Raw genomic sequence first — 17,582 nt, forward strand, 5'->3', positions numbered from 1 at the left:
CAAACTGCTTGACAAAACTGTGGGTGTGAGCACTTGCCTTGAGACTCATTTGGAACACTGTTGAAAACTGGGACAGGAGGACAAAGGCCCCGTCATGTCAAGGCATTCATTTTGAAAGAAAGGTCTAATTTTATTCAGTGAAGCAACATGGGACCACCAAAGTTCAAGTATTTCATGTCTTATTCTGCGTTGAGCTCCCCCTTATTTTAAACAAGGCCTTGTTTAACATTCAAGACAATAGTAGAGGGCACCTGTGCAAGAGGAAAGACTGCTCGAGGCGGGGCACTTTTAATATTTGTCTGATGTCAGATGAATCAGATCCCCCTCTGGCACACCAGATTACAGTAATCCTATTACAGCAGAAACATAACTGTCAATTCATGTGATAAACCATGCACTCAGGAAGTGCGTAGCAGATAAGAGGTGCATGGACACACACACATAAAATGCCAACATGTGCTAATAATCTAAATTAAATGACATCTCTTACAAAAACTTGACATAAACATCCATTCCCTAGTTTTCTCTCTATTTGATGGATGTCTTGAAATATGTAGGGTTTGTTCACATATCCCCTACCTACAGAATATGAATCATAATCCATTATGTAATAATGTGATTACCATCTTCAAGTGTCCCTGTTCTCCTGCTGGCTCAGTAGTAATGTAATGGCATTAGGACAATCCTCTGAGCCGCACAGGTTATTTTAGGACTGTACAGTGAGGTCAATCTAATGAGTGGTAAATACAGAGAAAAAAAAATGATACACAGTGAGATGGTCTCTGCTGGTAACCAAATTGAGAGAATTTTGCATAGTTCATGTTTGCATTTGGCCTCAATCAGGGTAAAGCTGCAGTCTCAACAACATGCCCAAACTAGAGTGTTGTGCTTGTGTAACATAGAGACAATCAGACTGGAGGGGGGGCACCGAGCCAAGGTGCAGCATAAGGAACCAGTATCATCTTGGCTCAGAGTGGCTCGCTCCCCTCTACAAACCCTGGTTGGAGGGCAGGAGAGGAGAGGGAGCTAGAGTTTCACGCACAGCTCTGTTCCCAGCTTATTGTCCTCGCCGCTGCTGCACCACTCTGCCAGAAATGTCATGTGCCTCCACCTCACCTGTCTCAACATGACACTCCTCTCAGACCACCCGGCCACTTTAACAACCCAGTTTGGAGCATAACGAGCTGATTTTCACCTATAATGTGAGAAAGAAAAAAAAACACCCCAGAATCTGGATGGTGGCACTGCACGCCGTGCGATGATGTCAGTGCCTGTGTCGTCATATTTCCACTGGGCACTGCCTGAACAGATAAAGTGACAAGGTGCTCAGTCTGAAACTGCGTGCCGGGACCGGGCGGACTGCTGTTGCGTAACAGACGTGCAGGCAGTCGTGTTTATCCCCTTGTGAGAAAAAATGAGAGGGAGGGAGCGATGTGGAGAGAGATGGAACAGTTGGAGGGGGCGTACATCTCCTTACTAGCTCATGGTTAGAGAGCTGGCAGTGGTACAAGGCGACTGAACGTAAGCTCTTTGTGTATCGATTCATAGAGGACCGTTTTCACGGGCAGTTCCACCCAGCGGCTAATAAGCGGTGAACGTGGACTAACGTTACACTTTTCCTTTGGCTAACTCGGTATAGTCTAGTCCTCATATCCTGCCGCAGAGGACGCCATCGGTGAGGAGCCGCACAGACCTGCAGGTATGTTAACGGATGGACTTGTGATAACAGTTGTGGAGTGGCTGCTATGCGGCAGTGATCCACGCGTGACGTTGCCTCTAGCTATCTGTGCCGCGGTAACAGCCGTTGGTTCAGGTTTACAGGCTATTAACGTTAATTTAACAAGCTGGGGGTTTGTCGTACTTTCACATTTTTTTAACCTGTACTTGGTTTCCTGCGTGGTACGTACTTTGTGTACGTTGTTATTGGGAATAAGAGCTTATGTCCCCATCGTGAGGAGTGCAGGACAAAGCGGCAGTTTTGACGAATTTTGTCCGTTGAAGCCATCACGGCGTCTTCCTGCCGTTAGGACGGTAACGTACATATAGTAACGTTTACTGCTCTTCGTGACCAACGGTGAACGTCAGCGTGTGGTTGTAACGTTATATATATATATATATATATATATATATATATATATATATATATATATATATATATATATATATATATATATATATATATATGTGACCCTTTGATTCAGTTCTGTAACGACCCACCATTAGAAATAGCTTTAAAATGATCGTAGTTTGTGTGACATAACGCTACAGCCCACTTCACCAGCCATGCGATTCAACCAGCCAGCTTCTCGTGTTTCATTAATTTGCATGGAAAACCTAAATGCCCAAATATCCCAGGAAACTGAAAAGGCATCACAGTCTAAAAAGAAATAACTTCGCGCTTTGGTTAAACAGCAACAAGTGGGCTTACTATTTATCAAATTGGCCACTGCTGGCAGGCGCGCAACGTGTTGTGTCTGTGTGTCTACAGTATATTTACGAGGGTTGTCCAACCTCAATATGTAGGTACAAGGGCTGCGGCACTTAGAGGAGATACACCTGTTCCTCATCAGGATTTGAACGCATGCAAAGGGGGCTAATGCGCCTCTCACTGAGAGCGCACAGGCAGAGCTGCTCCAAAGTGCTACTGGATGTAACGCAGAGCCCTGCCAGACAACTCGGATTCAAGAGAAAAACAGCACACCCTGTTCCACTGACAAGAGAAAAAGGCCCTATCCAATTTTAAAGCAGCTCAAGAAAGATTTACTGGCTGCTTGAATAGTGTCTTCACGGAGAAGTGAGTTTGTGAAAGAGTGAAAGGGTGCAACAGGACAGAAGATGATCTATGACTGCGAGTAGCCTAAAAATGGCTTATCTTGTTTAAAAAAAGTTATCATTCACCCATATTTTAGGCCAAATGCCTTTAAATTGGCAGTACAGTTAAATAATACTTATTTAACAGCAGACATAACACACTTCCCAGAACACACAGTCCTGAACTGTCAGAATAGTGGAAAGCATAAATCAAGACATCAGTATATCAATGAAGCACAAACCCACCAAGCACTCGACATGATCTGTTCCTAAGCTCTTTCATGGCGCTGTATCTTTTTGGCTGTGGGGGTAGACCAGTAAGTGCCTTATCACATTTTTATGAAGTTGTAAATATGCACAAAGGTCATCTATGTACAAGATAATACTTTATTTTTATATACATACAATCTCTTTTTCAACTTCACTGACTGCCGCACAACACACCACTTAACACAGCAGTTATTTTATTGCATCCAGCTGTAACAAAGTGAAAGTCTTGGGTTGAAGTGTGGAGCTGTGGTTAACTCCCTGTAGCAGGCAAACAGTATTAACTTGAGATGCCTGTAATCTGTCTTCCTGAAAGTATTTTGTGGCTTGATATGGTTTAGCAGCTGTCTCAATTAGTCACCAGACTTAGTATCTCTCAGGGTGTGTTTTCTAGGAGTGTGTGAGTGCAAATTTGACATTCTGAAAACACTCAAATCATAGTTATTCACTGAGTCTGTGTACACAATGTAAGCTCTCCGGTAAACTTTATTTCCATGGTCACCTCTCATATGTCAATATTCGTAGCCTGTGTTTTACCCCCGAGTGCAGCGGGCTGCGTCTGTCAAGATGTGTGTGCGTGTGTGGTGTCACAGTGCAGTTAAAGTGTGTCACCCTTTAAGGTTGAACTTCAGCCTTTGACATGTGGCTCGCATGAAAGCGGAACATCAGTCAAAGACTTTTAAGGTGGACATCCTCTTCAGCTGGGGATCAAAAACATCCACAATTGGTTCTGGAGCCTCCTCTCTTAATATAGCGTAACCTCAATTTGTGGTCGGTCGCTGGGCAGTGGACCACTACAACAGAGGCATCTTTAACAGGCTTTGCTTTGTCTTAAGAGCTAAATGGACAGCTTTAGTCTAAGTTCTTGCTTGGAAAACTTCCTGGAGAATCTATAATGCATGTGAAGAGCTCGTGTATCTCCTCGTATATTAATCAGCTTCATTTAAACTGAATAGTTAAGTGCCTGTTTTATTAAATTATTTAAATATGGTAGCTATAATTAATATGGTAACTATTTAAATAAGCACAAGAATATTGAGGGAGCTGTTTGCAATCCATATGTTATTTCAAGGTGTGGAATTTTTTACGCTCCCCCACTACCCGCATACCAAGTTAACCACACATACTCCCTCTCCCATTTCCTCTCTCTCTCTATTTCTCTCTCTGTCTCTTGTACACACAAATTCACATACATAAACTGCTCCACAGTCTCACCTCTCCCCCTACATAGCACAGTACAAACAAGTTATACATCTGTTTGGCAAGTAATACTTAACTGCTCTGTTTGACTGAGGAACCGTTGCAGTGCAGATGTCCATTGACACACATCTCTCTGCTGGTTTATTCCAGTCTCCTTCTTTCCCTCTCTTTTTCTCTCTGTCCATCTTTACTATTCTTCTGTCTTTGCTTTCTGTGTCTGTCCATTCTTGCTGTCACTGCAGAAACCCTGTTACTGTACCTCTCGCCTCGTAATCTGATTTTTACAGTCAGTTTCTTGTCATTCTTTTTGAATGATTCGTATCTTTTCTTATTTTCCCCTGCCCCACTCCTGTTCTTCCCTATCATCCATTTACAAGCTCTTCCTCTCAGCTCAGAGCCTCTCTGGTCATGAGTGACTATGACTGTTAAATCCTGCTCATTAGAGAGCAACCTTGACATTGGAGTCAACTCAGGTATTGGGCACTCAAAGATATGACCTCATCTCATGCAATGACACACAGGGTGTGTCCACACATATTCACACATATACTGATGGAAATAGGGCTGGGTCATTTCTAGCCATGCTAGCAGCTATGGCAATGTTGGTCGATCCACCACTTCGGTCCAGACTGAAATATCTCAACAACTATTGGATGGATTGCCATGAAATTTTGTACAGACATTCATGGTCCCCAGAGGATGAATCCTACCGACTTTGGTGATCTCCTGACTTTTCCTCTATTGCCACAATGAGGTCAACATTTGTGGTTATGAGTGAAATATCTCAACAGCTGTTGGATGGATTGTCATGAGATTTGGTACAGGCATTCACGTTTCCCTCAGGATGAACTGTAACAACTTTGGCGATTGTCTGACTTTTCATCTAGCATCATAATCAGGTATAAATTTATTTTGTGCAATACTTTGGTTTTGACCAAATACCATAACTACCTAAATAACTGACATTAGCCTCTGTTGTACACATGATTAACATTACCTGCTAAACATCAGCATGTTAGTATTGTCATTGGGAGCATCTTAGCATACCAACATTAGCATTTAGCTCAAAGCACCGTTGTGCCTAAATACAGCCTCTCAGAGCCACTAGCATGGCTGTAGACTAGTCTTGTTTCAATACTTGTGCAGGACTTATTTCAATACCTTTCTTTGAGGAATATGAACATGTTTTTATTTAATTTAACAACATAAGCCAAAGTTCTCAAATGTAGTTGTCTAAACACAAGCAACTGTACAAGATTTTTGCCTAAATTAATTACTGTCTAAAATTAGCAAAAATGTGATTTCAATCAGGAACTATCTGATCAAAGAATAAGCAAACAACATTACAAATCTGACCTGACATTCAATGCTATCTTTCAGTACTCTGTGCTTAGGACATATTTCGGTCATTACCAAAAAGTATTGAGGTTGGATACCCAGCCCTGATGGAGACAAGTGTACGTTAGACCAGTCTTTGTTGAAAAGACACAGATCCTTCTGTCCACGAACAGACTTATGTCTGCCTCTGAAAATATTCACTGAAATGAATGGAAATTTTGCACTGCCAGACTGCATGGAATCTGCCAGAAGAGAGAGAGAGAACATTTGCAAGAAAGAGGGAGATTCTCCAAAAAACACCCCACTCCCTCTGCCTTGTTCCTTTATATAAAGTACGGACATTAGCTGGTCATAGTAATACATTAGTGTAGACATGACATCACTATTGCAACGATTAACTGCTTGGTAACAGCTGCTGTTGTACTGAGTCATGTGATTGTATAACCAGCAGGTCTATATACTGTGGGCAAGGAGTTTATAGTAATCTTTCAGATTGTTGCCTGCTGCTGTACTATTGGATATTACCCGTGGGCATTTCCTGCTCTGGATAAAGAACGTATTGTGCGAGAGAGAGTGACGACATCTACACAACATGCACACTCCACTTCCAATGAAATACAGAGTGATGTGTCCCTCAGCCCTGAGGGGTTAAACATGATAAAAATACTCTGACTGACCCATGCACCCATCTGTCTTCTCCCCATGGATGGTCGCAGAGGGACGTGCTGTCTTATTTGTGAGTGTGTGTGTCTGTGTTTTACTCATTATTGACGGGGATGTAGTATGGTGGGCTGAGAGCATGCAGGTTTATTTTCAAGCCAAACACCAAACCAGCTGATTACACTGATCTGGTCTTTGTAGTGTTTGGTTAGAAATGAAATCCAACAGCACACATGGTGTCCTGTTCCAGGCCTGTAATTCAGACTGCTTAGAGGAGCTGCCAATCAGCCTAAATGTACTCCATTTGTATTAGCTCAGTGGAAACTTCTAGTCAAATTGTCTAAATGTAGTAAAGAAAAACATTTTGGGGAACCACTGCTGTGTGTGCAGCTATGTGTTTGTGCTTATGGCCCATGTGTGGAGATGAGATTAATACTCTGCGGCTGCCAGAGACTGAGCACCTGCCAGTTAACCTGAGAGGAAAGGTGAAGCAGACTCAGTTTCTACGTATGTCTTCCTGGACAGACTGCCATATCTGCGCTTGGACCATAACAGTCCTGTTAATCCTGAAACATAGTGTCCTTGTGACTTTTCCTCTTTTTCTCAAATATTCTGCTTCATAGTTTCTGTCAGTTTCTATCAACTAGCGATGTCCACATCCTCCAAATTTATAGCCCTCACCACTTCTCTGTCTTAATTTTAGTCACAGATCCCCTCAATTCTCGCCCCCTCCCTTCACTGTATCCTCCACTGTCAGCTTCATTACCATCACCATGCCTCTTCCACCTTCTCCGCCCTTCCATCTCTGTCTTTCCCTCCTGCCTATGCTTTCTGTGAGCATCCTCATCTTTCTTATCTCTGCATTCTTATATCCACCTTATCTCCCTATCTTCAGGGCCCTCTTTCAACCCTCACTTAGGAGCATGCTGTTGGACTGTGTTGAAATAACTCCAGTTAAATGGGGGACAAGAGGAAAAGAAAGAAAGAGGAAAACCAGGGATTAATCAGAGGTTGGATTGGCCAACAGCCAACTAGACTAAGAGTGAAGAGGTGGATAAGACAGGAAGGAAAATAAACATTGAGGCTACTGTGAGTGGGTGGAGATTGAGATATACTACTTACTGTACTCATGGACAGTTTTTCTCTTCAGCTGCTCGTGTGTAAAACACTTAGTAAACAGGGAAACAAAACATTGCTGAATAGAAGTTCAAAAGCAAGCGAGATTGCATTTGTTGTGCACTAGTCTAAATTTTCTCACATACCTACAGTATGCTCTGTGACTTCCTGCTTGGTGACTGACCACTTGTGCACACAAATACTTAAACGCATTTTTTCCATAGGTTCACACGGATTACTCACATCTTATGTGTGTTCATGAACACAAAATGCTAATTCCAACCCTGGTGTGCAGCTGCAGTAATTTCTCAGAGAACTAGACATTGCAGCTGTGTATTGGCCCTAGATGAGTCAAAAGCAGTAGAATGAATTCTCCCATAGGCACTGATTTCTGTTTTCTGTGCATTTCCTCCTGATGTTTTAGCTGAAGTTTCGATAAGATCCTGACTGCTCCCTCCCAGGTTATCTCCCACTGTGAGTCATAGCTAGAGACTAGTGTGAACAAGGGAGGTTTATGTAAGGCTCAAATAGTAAAAGGTATGTTTTTTTGATAAGAAGTGCATGTTGAGGGGATGCGACTGGCAGCTGTTTAGCTAGATGACTCGTAGGATTGTGTAATCCTCAAGGGCCTGGGGGTCTCTCCGTGTCACTGGGCTCTCTGGGCTTCACCACACTCTGCGTTACAGCTGTCAGCTCCTGGCATCCATGACTCAAACAGAACTAGCAGAAACGGGAATAGAGTCCTGCAGATTGGAACAAAAACTGAAGACTTTGGAGGAGAAAGAAACTGATATTCATCCAAAGAACATTTTATGGCAGAGACACTTAGGAAAAAACATTAATGTGTCCATCTGCCACTGAGTGAAACCATCTGTGACTCCTTTTGTTTTGTTTTGGCTTGATCATTTTGTTGGTGCAACTTGTTATATAACTTACAAGCTGAACTCTTGCCTTTGTATGCGTCTGTGTGTGTGTTGGCATATGTGCCATGTATTCTGAAACCAGGTGTCATGCTGCTAAAACCTATTTGGGAGTTTTATTGACCTGCCCTCTGAATCACCATAGCAATTATACATCATCACAAATTCATACTGATTTACACAATATCATGAATTAAATGTTATGGACCATTGCTACTTAATAGACAAGAATTCTGCAATGGAGTCTGAGATGAAATACGTTTTTAACTGTATTTCTGCACCTGTGTTTACATACCCACAGTGCTTTTTCTGTTTGTGCCTGTGTAGTTTGTTTTATTACATGAAATGTAAAAATTACCTGTTTTTCTCTGTCAACAGAAGCACAGTGGAAAGATGGTGTGACACACTGACAGACAACCAGAGGGACCAGTCACTGCTCACCACTCGGAGGCAGACCATGGCTCCCGTGTCTCTCCTTTTCTTGGGCTTCCTCCTTTCCCTCCTCTATCCTTCAGATGCCCAGACCATCATTGGCTCCTCCTCCTCCTTCTCTCCTCTGGACCTGCCTATTAATTCTTCACCTAAACCAACCAAGCAGACTGCTAGATTCTGGCCTTCTTTGCCTCCCAGAGGACGTAGTGATGTGCCTATCAGAGCTACAATCCAGGATAGACTGACAACTACGAATGCAGTGCAACAGGGGCAAAGAATTTCCCATCCTACTGAACAGTCCACTTCTTTTATATCTGCTTTTTCTACGCAGAACCTCAGCAACGGGCCAATTTTAACTCAACCTACTGCCTCCAGGCCCAGGACTGATACAGCTAGTTTAGCATTCAGCAGGGCTTTTGCAAAGGGAGATGCTACTACAAAAGGCTCAACTCCACCTCTGCCCACTTTGCCCTCCATTGCTGTCGCTGAGTCTGCAGGTGATAAGCCAGTGACAGCAGTAAATCCAGAGGAGGAGTCAGCCAAAGAGGCAGAGGATGATGATTTGCAGGGGTTGGGATCAGGTAGTATTCCAACAGTGATGCTTGTGAAGGAGGAATCACCTGTTCCTCCGCCGACGGTTGGTAATGAAATGGCACAGTATCAGCCACAGGCACAGACCGCGATATCTAAAGTTTCTGATGTAAAAACACCACCACTGGACAGTCAGACTGTGAAGCCTCACCTGTTTGCGCTTACAACAGCCAGTAAAATCTTTTTGATGCCACAGACAACCACAGAGACAAGAGCAACACTTTCCCCTGTGGTCACACAAGCAACACCTCGGACTGTAGTGTTAACAGGTGAGAAATCAAATATGTTTGAATGTTTGAATGAATGCTTCATGACAGTAAGGTGCTGTTAAGGTCAAAATCTTTACACCATGTCACAAATGTCTCTTTTCCACCATCTTTTAGGTGAACTGACAGTGAACACTCTTTCCACCGTCCACCGAGTTACTCCAAAGCAGGACTCTGCTGCTGTGACATTACCCCAACCCATGACTACCCCCGCTGGCTCTATCGATAAAGAGTCACAGACTGCAGGACAATCAGTTACTGACCAAAGCAGTTCCCTTTCAAACACCACGACACAGCAAGTGACAACCACATCTACAACTAGTATTCTTACGACTAAGGAGGAAACTTTGAAAATATCCTCCAAAACAACAAATCAACCCAACAAAACAGCACAACTAGGAAGAAATACAGCTAGCACAACTTCACAGTCATCAAGGACAGGTAAGAAAGGAGAATCTTGTATTCTTGTCTTTGTTATTTGACTAGTTTTAGAGTGTTCTTTATCCTTTGATAATTTAAAATGGAATTATTTGTGCAGCTGCGAATTTTATACTGGCATAATCTGGAAAAGGCTTCAAAGGAGGGAAAAAGCAGAGACACTTTTCCATGGAAAGTGGGGTGGTAGATGCGTGGGGGTAGACACAGCAAGGGATGAAAGTATGAGCAGGAGGTGAGAGGGAGGGCTGAAGAGGGGGTGGGTAGAATTGCAGCCAGGCAAAGAGATAGACAAGAGGAAAGTAGGGTCTGAAAAAGAGACTGTTGGGAATACAGATGAGAGAGTAGATGGGGTGGGTGAAAGTGTGGTAGAAGAAAGGTACAGGCATAGAAAAGCAGGGAGTGGGGATGGTAATGAAAACCAGATGCACAAAGAAAGGGATGTAGGGAGGGGAGTTGAGAAAAAAGTAGATGGAAAAGGAAAAGCATGACACATGGGACACATGAGCCAGTCTCTAAGATGAGAACAACATCTTAATGACTTTTCAGACTCTCCTGTTCCATGAGCACATTTAAAGTCTTCAAGTAGATTCCTTGGCAGGTCGTTGAAAGTATTAATGGCCTGTATCCATGGCAGCACCAGTTTGTACTGGATGTATATATCTATCCACATTTAGTATCTGGGTCATAGACATATGATTGTGTGTCCTATGAGATGGAACATGATATTTATTTTTTAGTTCATTGCAACATGTGGACATAAAAAGCTGTGTAAGCATTGTGTGTGAGAAGAGAAAACTCAAGGGTAGGGGGAAGTGTATCCAGATGTAAAATGTGATCAGCACATCTGGAATGTGTCTGGATCGTGCTCCTGTAAGAAAAAAAAAGTTTGAGGGAAGGAAGTAAAACATACTTTTATATAAATAAAGAAGTGTGTCTGTGATCTGTAGGCATTGCTCGCCTCTGAAAGTGGAACACACTGTTTTGTGTGGGTGTGTGTGTGTTTGTGTGTGCGTGCGTGTGTGTCTTTATGTGTGATAGGAGGGACAGAGTAAGGGAGAGAGCCAGTGAAACACATGTTGGAGTGAGTCATTAGTCAGTGTGTAAGCTTTATGGGTGTCTTCTACAGGGTGAGGACAGGCTTTAAGTCCTCTATCTGGCTGAGTGTTTTACCACTGATCATGTTGTTCCACCATCCATCAAGTTTAAATGTGTGTGTGTGTGTGTGTGTGAAAAACAATTCCTTAGAGTTCATTCTAGAAAGATACCCTTTAGCTACAACTGTTTCTTAGCTCTCCATCAGTCACAGAGTCATTATATGTTATGTGTTTGCTGTCTTCTTATAAAATACCTTTAGTGGTATTATTGACATAATTTCCTGGTGCTCACTCACTTCTTGTATGTTATGTGTTTTTACGCTGTGTGTAATCTTTACAGTTGAGTAGTTCACAAAGCACTCAGTGATGAATGGCCTCACGATTATAATGCTGTTGGGTGGTTCCAGGGCAGGAGGATAAGGTGGAGTGCCTTGAACAAACAGAAGTATGTGTGTGCATGAGAAAAGGAAAGAGAGAGAGACAGAGAGATAATGAGATGCCACATTGTCAATATGTTGTCTTGTCCCATGAGGTAGTTATGTATTGTATAATACTGCAAATTTGAACAGAGAGTTTTCCTGGATGCATTGTGACCCTGTTTGGTGTTACGTAATGTAGATGTTCTTGTTAATTACATAATCTAATCCAATTAAGCCACACAATTACTACTCAGTTATCCCGAGGAGTTTTGATCAGCATAATGTCTTATAAATTTATAAATATAATGTGGATGATGTGGTGGTATTCAAATTATACTAAGATTGTTGCATGTTATGATTGCTATTTCAGTTGTATTACATGAGTAAACACCTTTTTTACTTAATTTTCTTTTTTTAATACTTTGATAAAAATGACTAACAATACATGGTTAGACTTTGGCTTGAATATGTAAACATTTTCTTCACCCTGTATGCTGGTATTAGCTGATGTATTGTGCCTTGTTTTTGGATTACATGTGCAGTTGCCTTATTGAGTACATATACATGATGTGTAATCTGTACATTTCTGCTTTCACACTGTCTGTGGTTTAGATCTGTTATTTCCATACTAAGCCATGATTTGGGAGTTGGCTAATTTGATTAGACCTTGTCTTCATATTTATATTATTTATAGACCTGGGACAATGTGTGCAGAACTGATTAAGTTACTATAAAGAACTGAGAGGGTCAGATGGTTCTAGCTCATAACTTTGATGGTGAGCTACACCCCTCTAGTGGCTCTAAAATAGTATTTCATGTACTCTTATACTATTGCTCTGCTTTTCAGATAAATGGCATTTAGAAAGAATTTTACTGTTAACATTTTGGTTTCATATAATTAAAAAAACTGAAAACCAAAACTCTGTTTCTCTTTTTCTAGGGACCTCTTCCTTCCTCACCACTGGTGTTGTACCTGTCACCCGAACAAGGTTAAGCCCCACATATAAGGCTGGTATTGGTCAGAGGAACCGCTCCATTCTCCTAGGACATCCTCACCAAGCTCCCCACTCTACTTCTAATCCAGCCCCCTCTTCCAGCGCCAGTCCCTCCCCTAATGGCACACTTCTCTACTGGGGTGACCTGAGCCGGACGCTAGCTTTTGCCTGGGAGCTGCATGTCTACGGCTCAGCGAGCCTCTTCCTCCTCTTGTTTGCTGGAGCTGCTCTCGGCCTTGCGCTGTCCCCTGGCACAAACTGTCCTCATCGGGGTGCTCTTGTACTCGCCAATGTTCTATTGTTTCTGGCTGGAGGCCTTAGGGCAGCTCTCTTTCTAATTGACCCCTATGGCACACGGAAATTCCTCCCTCGCCCTGCAGTTACGGCTCTCTACAACTTGCCTCTACACCTGCTGGTGTGGACACAGGCTTCCCTGGCACTGCTGGCATTGAGGGTGGCAGGAGTAAGTGTGTTACCTCCAACTTTGGAGCGTCCTCCTCTGGTGGCTGTGTTGGCTGTGTTGCAGTGTACCCTGCTGCTGGCAGCTGATCTGCTTTCCCCAGCCCTGTCCCCTGTGGTGCCTGTCACCCTACAGGTCCTGTCCCTGTGCTGGGGCCTAGCTCTCTGTCTGGGCTTCCTGTGCTATGTCTTTCCACGTATACGCTGCCCTCCCATTCCCCACCCTGGAGTCCCTGAAGAGGCTGGGAGGAAGGCTTGGACAGGGAGCAGGAGGATAGGGGTGATCCTGGGGAGAGTGCTGGCAGTATGTGCAGTTCTGGGGGCATTGTGCTGTGGGCTCCATGTTCATGCCACCTTATGGCTCTATGGACTGCTAGGGAGCTGGACGAGCTTCAACTGGGGATGGTGGCTGGTGCACTTCTGGGCCCGGCTCCTGGAGCTGTCCTGGGGGTTCTCCCTCCTACTCCTGGGTTCCTGGGTATTCTGGAGGCCTCAGGGTTGCCGGGGAAGGGAGGAGGGTGGCTCACATGGCAGAGCAGCAGGAGACCTGCCGTCCCCTGGCCAATCTGTAGGCTCCACTCAAAGACATACTTGCTGGTCCAAGATAGTCCAGAGCCTGAGGGGGAAGCCCTGTAGAAAGTCTGACAGTAATGGGGTGGGAGGAGGAGGAGGACCAGGGGAGGTGCCTAACAACTGGGCTGGCCAGGAGCGTCCTGGAGCTGACATCAGCAAGAGTCTGATTAGGAACCAGAACCATGAGCAGGCTGCTGCTCAGCCACGCTGCGTCAAAGACAGCAACCGGGGACGCAACAATAGGGGCCACTCTGCAGAACGAGGCATATCTGATGGCTCCACAGGCTCCCTGCTGAGACTGCAGGCGCTGGGCCGGCCTCCACAGCGCTCAGTGAGTGGCAGTCTGGATCAGGATAGGGACACATCCCTGTCACTTTATGAGTTTGATCTGCGGCCCCCATCTCCCATTGACCTGACCCGCAGCATTGATGAGGCTCTGCACAGGGAGCACTTGATCGTAGGAGGGAGCTTGTTTCATCCTTTGAACCCAGCCTCACAGTCCCCCTCCCCGGGCTCAGGGGTCAGCCAGGGGCCCTGGCTCCGCAGGAACAGTGATCCTCAGCTGCTTTCTGAGAGCAGCGATGCCCCATCAGAGTCTTCCATGCCTTTGGGGGGCAGTGTTCTCAGCAGTGTGCCTAGCAGGCAGGTGACTGCTCCCCCCACGCCCTCCCACCAGGGTCACCGGTGGGCTGGGAACTCGGCAGGAAGTGTCCCTTCATCAGTGTCCTGTCCTGTGTCACTTCGTCCCTCCAGAACATCAACAGGGCATCTGGGGGAGGATGGAGTGGATGACACACGGCCATTCATCACCCCGGACTCAGAAAGGGTGCGGGGGAGGGCTGGGAGGCCGGTGGGGTCACGGAGTTACCTGGAGGTCAGCCGACATGACGACTCTGCCAGTGTCAGCAGTGAAATTATTGATCTATGAACTAAAACTTGGACATGAGGACCAATGGCCACACACATCAAACACACCCATTTAACAAATACTGTTCCGAACCAAGACTTCAACAAATATTGTGAAAATTTGATCATTAAACTGCCTAAAAATGAACTAATTTTTAGAAGAAGGAAAATATTTAAAAGTGTATCTGGGTGATGACCTTAAAGGATATCACCTAGTTGCCTTTTACCTTGTTAAAGGGTTTAATAACTGTGTTTGTGGAACAGATATGGTATACTTTTTTACTCTGGGAGTAAAACTGGGAGAAACAGCACAGATAAACAACACAGCACACTCATAACTCTTTCCATTTCTTTCTCACACATACATTATCTCCCTCTCTTTCTTGTCGTGTTTTTCTGTCAAACACGCACCTGCATAACACTGGTATAACTTCAAGTACACTGGGACCATATATACATTTCAACAAGTCTTGAGAATGGCTCTTTAGCAGGTCCCTACTTGCGACTGGTGTTAAATTTGTAATTGTGATGAATTTCAAATTCCCACAATGTTTGAAATCCATAAAATAGATTTAGATCATCAACTCCCTGTCTGGGAACAGAGTTCCAATAAGTTTGAAAGGTAAAAGACAAATGTGTCTCTAAGCGTCTGTAGATCCCATTTCTATTGTTTCTGTGAAAAAAATGTCTGGATATCAACAATCGTGAATTTTACTGCTTTCATGGAGTTTATTTGCTGTCTTCCATATTTCAGTTTGCTTTGTGATGTAAAGATGTGCCATACATAACCTTGGTTGGTTCTGTGCTATTTTTATGGTTTTATAAACCCATTATTCGGGTTAACTCTCTATAGCGTCTTACCAGTATCATAGTGACTCAGCTACGGATTACTACTTCTAAGCTCTTAACATGCTGCTGTTGTTGTTGTCCAGTCTGCCCTGTATGTTAGTGTGAAGCTGGTTACATGAGGAGAAGGGCAGTAAACAACAGCCTGAGACATGCAGACGCATTCTTACATATGAAAGTGTTGCTGAGGCTTTTAGCTGTAGCTGAAGTTGTCAGACTTCAAAATGAGATTCAAGCTTTCACCTGTGAGGTTAATGCATTTCATATTGTTATTTTGCTTTAGGGCAGAGCTTTTGCAATTAATAATTATGTACGATTAAAGCCTCTGACTGCATTTTTACACAATTTGACTAAGAATATTAAACATAATCATGATCCTATCAGTTGCATTCAATCAATTTAGACTGTTTGATATGGTGACTAATTAAATGCTACACAGCTTTGCAGGGCAGCACCCCAGACTGGCTTGGCATGAACCTCAGATCTCCTATACTAGACCTAACTCAATAACAGAGCACTTAACTGTAAACCTGAGCACTAGACTGAAGTATTTTACTACTCAAGAGGAAAATATCTTTCAAATATATGATGTATAAGCAACAATGTAAATAATGTTATTTTTGATGTTCATGAATAAAGATGTATTTGAAACATAGTTGTAGTTGTTACTGTGAAAGACAATCTAAAGTGGTATTGCTTATGTGTCTGAGCTGTGCAGACAGTTATGCTATTTTGACATCAGATTGTGGCCTGTTAAGGACATGCAGAGCTGTGACAGTTGATACTTAACCGCAGAGGTTATGTCAAGGACCTTCTGGGCTGTGCTCAGGATTGTTATAATGCAGATTTTGCAAAATGAGTAACTGATGGCCACGGTCTGCAGGATTTTCATTTCTTTTTAATCTTTTCTGTCATTAAATGATGACGAAGGTATTGGAAAGAAACAGACAAAACACTTCACATGGAACCATTTTTAGTCTATTCATTAACTTGAATATGTTTGGTGAAAATAACCCAGTGGTTCCCTCCTCAGTCTCACATTTGAAAAGTTTTGTTCCAACATGAGATTTTTTTAATTTTTTTTTTTAAACTGAGCCTTGTTCTCACAAAATGATTACTGGAATGTTATCTTGGGTTGCTTTTGTGAATGAAAAAGTGACATTTTTCCAAAGTGGATAAACATCATTTTGGAATAAAATGTAATTTATGCCTCTGTTACTGATGAGAGCCAGTCCATGACTTGTTTTCCAGTTACCTCAGGGTGACTTGCAGTACCTCCCAGTGATGTGAGATGCTTAACTTGTTTAGTATTTAAAAGTACAATGGCCTTGTGTTGTCTACATTCCAATGAACCCGTAAGATTTCAGTGTATCAGTACTCGCTGTTACCTCTTTTACTTCATGACCAGGGTGGCACCTCCAGCACCCGTAGTGTTGTCCCCTCCACAAAGCAGTACGTGCCATAGAAAATACAATCAATGTGCCCCCTCCAGTCTGTAGTCACAGTGCAGAAGTACAGTGTTGTTGTTTATTTTGCTCATTAAACTTTTGTTCTTGTATTTCTTGCTGCATTTCATGTCTGGATTCAAATAAAAACAAGAAAACTTGAAAGCCCCTTATTATTATTGCTGTTTATAATTTTTTATGTATTTCACATTGTTTTTCATCTTCTTGTAGTCTTCATCAAACTGTTCACTATGTTGAAATTATTATTCCAGTCACCAACTTTTCCTGGGAAAACAGCAATAAAAATTAATAGCGGTCTTTTTTTTCTATCCTCTACTTTCTTTTTAAGTCTCCAACATAGACAAACATACAGGCAAACATAGCTAACCTTTGCGCATGAAAGGAGATCATAAAATCAAAAACGTCATTAGTGGAGCCATTTGCCATCATTATGTTCTTCATGTTGTCAAACAGGACTTTTTCTGTCACTTACGCCCTGGGGTGGGAGACAGTGCCAAGAACGATCACAGCCAGCTTCTCATTCAGTGTAATCTTGTGCTTGTATTCACAATCCCACAGACTATAATTTTACTGCTCACCTCAATCAGATCCTCATATAACATTTTGCATGCCAGACTTTTCAGAGTTTTATTTGTAAAAAAAACTTTGAAAACCATGTATAATTTTCCTTCCACTTCACAACTATGCGCCACTTTGTATTGGTCTATTCCAATAAAATACATTTACATCTGTGGTTGTAATGTGAAAAAATGTGGAAAAGTTCAAGGGGTATGAATACTTTTGCA

General features: G+C 43.0%; 1 protein-coding gene across 1 annotated transcript; it reads left to right on the forward strand.

The window, feature by feature from the left end:
- Nucleotides 1-1,308: 1,308 nt before the first annotated feature.
- Nucleotides 1,309-16,941, forward strand: LOC122883362 (proline-rich transmembrane protein 3). Its single transcript, XM_044211926.1, has 4 exons — nucleotides 1,309-1,699; nucleotides 8,691-9,604; nucleotides 9,719-10,042; nucleotides 12,493-16,941. Exons 2-4 carry the CDS (start codon nucleotides 8,770-8,772, stop codon nucleotides 14,505-14,507), a joined length of 3,174 nt encoding a protein of 1,057 aa, XP_044067861.1. The 5' UTR covers nucleotides 1,309-1,699; nucleotides 8,691-8,769; the 3' UTR covers nucleotides 14,508-16,941.
- The last annotated feature ends 641 nt before the right edge of the window (nucleotides 16,942-17,582 follow it).

Source organism: Siniperca chuatsi, linkage group LG10, assembly GCF_020085105.1.
Source record: "Siniperca chuatsi isolate FFG_IHB_CAS linkage group LG10, ASM2008510v1, whole genome shotgun sequence".
Classification (NCBI taxonomy): Eukaryota; Metazoa; Chordata; class Actinopteri; order Centrarchiformes; family Sinipercidae; genus Siniperca; species Siniperca chuatsi.